The sequence below is a fragment of the Bison bison genome, unplaced genomic scaffold (genome assembly GCF_000754665.1).
Source record: "Bison bison bison isolate TAMUID 2011002044 unplaced genomic scaffold, Bison_UMD1.0 scf7180017864040, whole genome shotgun sequence".
In the NCBI taxonomy this organism is placed as follows: Eukaryota; Metazoa; Chordata; class Mammalia; order Artiodactyla; family Bovidae; genus Bison; species Bison bison.
Genome location: NW_011494612.1, coordinates 5,038,733 through 5,044,732, shown reverse-complemented (window position 1 = coordinate 5,044,732; position 6,000 = coordinate 5,038,733). Strand labels below are relative to the sequence as shown.

The window sequence follows — 6,000 nt, the reverse complement described above, 5'->3', positions numbered from 1 at the left end:
TGTTGACTGTATAGAGCTTCTCCATCTTTGGCTGCAAAGAATATAATCAGTCTGATTTCGGTGTTGACTATCTGGTGATGTCCATGTGTAGAGTCTTCTCTTGTGTTGTTGAAAGAGGGTGTTGGCTATGACCAGTGCATTTTCTTGGCAAAACTCTATTAGTCTTTGCCCTGCTTCATTCCGTATTCCAAAGCCAAATTTGCTTGTTATTCCAGGTGTTTCTTGACTTCCTACTTTTGCATTCCAGTCCCCTGTAATGAAAAGGACATCTTTTTTGGGTGTTAATTCTAAAAGGTCTTGGAGGTCTTCATAGAACCGTTCAACTTCAGCTTCTTCAGCGTTACTGTTTGGGGCATAGACTTGGATTACTGTGATATTGAATGGTTTGCCTTGGAAACGAACAGAGATCATTCTGTCGTTTTTGAGATTGCATCCAAGTACTGCATTTCGGAGTCCTTTGTTGACCATGATGGCTATTCCATTTCTTCTGAGGGATTCCTGCCCGCAGTAGTAGATGTAATGGTCATCTGAGTTAAATTCACCCATTCCAGTCCTTTTTAGTTCGCTGATTCCTAGAATGTCTACATTCACTCTTGCCATCTCTTGTTTGACCACTTCCAATTTGCCTTGATTCATGGACCTGACATTCCAGGTTCCTATGCAATATTGCTCTTTACAGCATCGGACCTTGCTTCTATCACCAGTCACATCCACAACTGGGTATTGTTTTTGCTTTGACTCCATCCCTTCATTCTTTCTGGAGTTATTTCTCCACTGATCTCCAGTAGCATATTGGGCGCCTACTGACCTGGGGAGTTCCTCTTTCAGTATCCTATCATTTTGCCTTTTCATGCTGTTCATGGGGTTCTCAAGGCAAGAATACTGAAGTGGTTTGCCATTCCCTTCTCCAGTGGACCACATTCTGTTAGACCTCTCCACCATGACCCGCCCGTCCTGGGTGGCCCCACGGGCATGGCTTAGTGTCATTGAGTTAGACAAGACTGTGGTCCTAGTGTGATTAGATTGACTAGTTTTATGGTTTCAGTGTGTCTGCCCTCTGATGCCCTCTTGCAACACCAATGTCTCACTTGGGTTTCCCTTACCTTGGGCGTCGGGTATCTCTTCACGGCTGCTCCAGCAAAGCACAGCCGCTGCTCCTTACCTTGGACGAGGGATATCTCCTCACTGCCGCCCTTCCTGACCTTCAACGTGGGATATCTCCTTTAGGCCCTCTTGCGCCTGCGCAGCCACAACTCCTGCCCTACAAGGTGTCAAAAACATTGAACAGCATTTGCATTATGAATGTGCTTTAAAGTCTATAGAATCTCACAGCTTGATATATAAAATGACTAATTTATTATACATCAGTGGTGGTGTTGGTTAGCCACTAAGTCATATGTGACTCTTTGTGACCCCATGGACAGCAGCCCGCCTACCTCCTCTGTCCATTGGATTTCCCAGGCAAGAATACTGGATTGGCTTGCCATTTCCTTCTCCAGGAGATCTTCCCCACCCAGGGATTGAACCCACGTCTCCTGCATTGACGGGCAGATTCTTTACCACTGAGCCACCAGGGAAGCTATCCATCCGAGTTACCCACCCCTGATTTGAAAACCCCCATCAGGCAACTGGGAGGATGCTCTGAACGGGAACATCTTGGGAGATGGGTAAACCTGGAGAGCTCACCTCTGTGATAAATACTGAATTGCTGTCACCCCATCCTGACCAATGTGTCCCCAAATAGGACAGGTGAGAGACCCTCAGGCGTGCAGGCATCTCATGAACAGTCAGTCATATCCACAGCTCTGCAGCTCTCCCTGCTGATTTCCTTCATGGCTGTCTGCTTTTCCCCCACAGCAACAAAGGCGAGAGAAGGAGCTGCGGAAACAGCAAGAGAGGGAGCAGCGCAGACACTATGAGGAGCAGATGCGCCGGGAGGAGGAGAGGCGGCGCGCAGAGCATGAGCAGGTACAGCGGGGACCTGGGAGCCCTACAGATGGCCCCACGTGAACACCAGCACCAGCCGCCTCTGGGCTGTGGGTCACCTTCTCCTAGGTCTGCTCGGCTTAAGCCGGTTTTTACTCTTGCTCCAGCAACTATTCTCGCCTGTTCAAGAAGTCAAATGCACAACCTTGGCAAAGCCTGCTCATTCAACCTGGCTTCCTCCCCAGGCCGAAGTCCCCTGACACCTTGATGTCGTGCTTCTCCCAGCCCAGGGCACCGGCTCTGAAAGTAGCACTGGGGCATGATAAATGAGCCAAGTCCTCCTCTTTCATCGCTTCAGAAGAGCTTTTCTACTCACACTGCTCTGGTCTCCATGACTCTGGGCCATCGATGCAGCCCCTTTCTCTCTTTGTTAGAATCATGTTCTGACAGTGCAGTGAAACTGCAGGATGGTTCCTTTACAAAGACAGTTCATGACAGCATTCAGTCGTTTTTTTATCCCCACTGCTTACAATGGCGAGCCTCTGAACTGTATAGCCTTGTTAATCTCAGGTAGCCCGTAAAGAGGGAGCCTATAATGAAAAGTTTTAAAATAAGCTGGGTTCTCAGGACTTGCCAGTGGTTAAGACTCCATGCTTCTGCTGCAGGGGGCACAGGTTCGAGCCCTGGTCTGGGAACTAAGATGCCACATGACCAAAAAACAGAAAATATATGGATAATACTTTAACAACAACAAAAGCTGGGTTCTCAAAACCAGATAGTCACAGCAAAGCATTGAGCTGTCTCCATCCGCTGCTGTTGTGCCTTTGACTGCACTGAAGTGCTTTTGCTGTGGTGCTGGGTATCTTTCCTATTTAGTGAAGAGGTGTTTGGGTATTTTTTTCCCTGCTTCCACACTTCACTTGGCAGTTTCTTCTCACCTTTGAAATTACCGGTTCTTTCTCTCTCCCTTTCCCTCTCGTGTTCCTCTGCATTCTCTGCTGCCTGCCTCTCCAGGAGTACATCAGGCGACAGCTGGAGGAGGAGCAGAGGCAGCTAGAGATCTTACAGCAGCAGCTACTGCATGAACAAGCTCTACTTCTGGTAATGGGAATGCCAAGCCCACTGGTCTGCTCTGTGTCCATCTCGTGTGTGTGTGTGTGTGTGTGTGTGTGTGTGTGTGTGTGGTCTCCTCTAACGTGCCAGTCAGGAAATGGGGATCCACCCAGCCTCATAGACCTGGAAAATCTTCTAAAACTTAATGAGTTTCCTGACCCAGGGTGCCGAATCACCGCTTTGAATATACTTGTTGCACATTCTTTATTAACGCCAGCCATTTGCAAAACTTCAAGGTGAATCTAGTCTTAGTACAAGTTCAGGCTGTTTCTGAGACCCACTGTGTTTATTGCAGAGTAACGTTCGCAGTCATTTGCAACATGCTGGAATACAATCACAGCAGAGTATCCCTCATCCGTAGGAAACCACTCAGCTCTGGAGTCGTATTTCATTTGCAGACTATTAGTTTTACCCTCATGATGGGAACATTTTGTGTTCCCTGCTCAGGCAGCTTCCACTTGAAGTGTTTTGGTGTTTTTTTAGCCTTATTGCACTGCTCTCCAAATGAGCTGCTTGGTGTATCCTTTTTTTTTTTTTAACTTAACTTTTTATTCAGTGGCACTGTGATTTTTTTTTTTTTAGCCTGTACACGTTTTTGCTAACGGTTTCTGTTGGTCCAAGTTTTGTCAAACGAAAGATGATGTAGGCAGTATCTTTAGGTTCTTATTCTGTTTTGTACATGTTTGAATAGTTTAATGATTAAACCAGGAAGTGGATAGTTCCTTACAGGGGTTGTGCGCTGACCGTCCAAATATCCTCATTGTTGCCGTTTTCTTGGTTGCAGTTCATCGAGGACAAGTCACTTTGTGAAGGGTGGTGTTCTGTAGGGGTTGCCATTAAAACAGTAGTGTTTTCATTAAATGCCACATTCTGTGTAGATGCTAACCCAAGGCTGTACCTTATCTCTATGGCTCATCCCTGTGTCCTCTTGTGATTTTGTTGGTATTAAGGTCCTTTGTTATTTATCATCTCTTTTGCTTCCATTGCATGCTTCCCTGGTACGGGCCAATGGTTTCCCTATGGTAGTTTAGCCTTTTCTTTATTCTCCTTTCCTGATCTGGACAGGAATATAAGCGCAAGCAGTTGGAAGAACAGAGACAAGCAGAAAGGCTACAGAGACAACTGAAGCAAGAGAGAGACTACTTGGTTTCTCTTCAGCATCAGCGGCAGGAGCAGAGGCCTGTGGAGAAGAAGCCACTGTATCATTACAAAGAAGGGATGAGTCCTAGTGAGAAACCAGCATGGGCCAAGGAGGTAAGTAAGCGAACAAGTACAGCCTATACCTACCTTGCCTTGAGTATAGGGGCCATAATGAGTTTCTCCTGTAGAAACAGAGAGTTAAACTACAAAGCTGGGAAATAACTTGTGTGAGACACACATGCTTTGTTTTGGGAAGAACTATAACCTTATTTCGGAGAAGGCAATGGCACCCCACTCTAGCACTCTTGCCTGGAAAATCCCATGGATGGAGGAGCCTGGTGGGTCGCAGTCCATGGAGTTGCTAAGAGTTGGACAAGACTCAGCAACTTCACTTTCACTTTTCACTTTCACACATTGGAGAAGGAAATGGCAACCCACTGCAGTGTTCTTGCCTGGAGAATCCCAGGGACGGGGGAGCCTGGTGGGCTGCCGTCTATGGGGTCGCACAGAGGCGGACACGACTGAAGCGACTTAGCAGCAGCAGCAGCAGCAGCAGCAGCATAACCTTATTTCTATACCACAATCCATTTGTGGTTCTTTTTTGTAAGTAACAGCAGGAAGAAGAGACTCTTTTTCTGTACTGGAATCCAGTTGAGTTTGTGGCTGGAGGAGTGGAAGAATGTGATTTAAGACTTCAGGAATTCTAGGTAGGATAATTTCCTATCTGTACCTAGACCCTGAAACTGATGGTTGGTATTGTCACGAATATCCTCTAATCTTCTGTGGTACCAGTGAAGACACAGTTGGTCCCAGACTTGTGGTTGTGGTTCACTTACAGGGTCGGAGGTCATTTAAATATTTTACAAATACTTTCATGGGAATGATCCTTCATTTGCTCAACTACTAGACTAAAGAATGGTTAGGGTTAGCACCTAATGATTTCCTTTATTTTCCTGTAAGCAAAACTAGTCATTCAAAAGAGTGATTTGTATTACTTTACATTTTGTCCTAGTATCTTCAGATATTTATAGCTAGAGCTTATTTCAAGTTATCTAGACTACAATATTACTAGAACTGGATTTCTTACATAAGACCCTATTTTTATAATTTTTTTATTTTCTGTTCTATCTTACATATGTATGCTGCTGCTAAGTCGCTTCAGTCTTGTCCGACTCTGTGCGACCCCATAGACTGCAGCCCACTAGGCTCCCCTGTCCCTGGGATTTTCCAGGCAAGAGTACTGGAGTGGGTTGCCATTGCCTTCTCCTTACATATGTATAGAATACACTTGAAATTATGTTGTTGTAATATAAAAAATGGTTGTGTATGAGGAGTAGAAACTAGAGTCTTTTATTTAAGCTTTTTGTTTAAATCCTTCATGAGTGTATTATTTTTTATAAAACTGGTAACATTTTTTTTTTAAGACTTAAAAACTAAATCTGTAGAGAAAATCATTCTGTTCAATATACAGAACATTTTTGATCACTTTCCCTTAAATGTGATTTGTATTTACCTATGTCAGTAAAAACTGCCCCAGGTCAGTAATTCAGTTTTGTGATCCTACCCGCAGATATAGCACCAACCCTTTAACAACGCATCTGTTCTTCCAGTTAAGCAGAATCACTGCTGTTAAACAACAGCTGACATGCTTCCTGGCTAGCAAAGATGTGCCGCTTTCTTCCACTGCTAAACCATGCCAAGCTGAAACCCTCAGCTAAAGCAGATTCACAGCTCCTGATCATGGCAGATGTTCAGACGGCTGAAAAACTAGCCTCTACTAAGTTAGCACCTACAGAAATTAATGGTTCCAGATCAGGACTC

The 6,000-nt window shown here is 45.1% G+C and overlaps 1 protein-coding gene across 7 annotated transcripts in view; it reads left to right on the top strand.

Annotated features, from left to right (window-relative positions):
* Positions 1–6,000, top strand: part of TNIK (TRAF2 and NCK interacting kinase) — a 407,321-nt gene that overhangs the window by 327,121 nt on the left and 74,200 nt on the right. For 4 of the 7 annotated variants that reach the window (XM_010835245.1, XM_010835242.1, XM_010835243.1 and 1 more), the window contains exons 13-15: positions 1,858–1,968; positions 2,941–3,027; positions 4,105–4,293. In XM_010835245.1, the coding sequence (XP_010833547.1) occupies positions 1,858–1,968; positions 2,941–3,027; positions 4,105–4,293 (387 nt within the window). The remainder of the gene's footprint in view (positions 1–1,857; positions 1,969–2,940; positions 3,028–4,104; positions 4,294–6,000) is intronic. The other 3 variants (XM_010835247.1, XM_010835246.1, XM_010835244.1) reach the window with 1 other exon arrangement.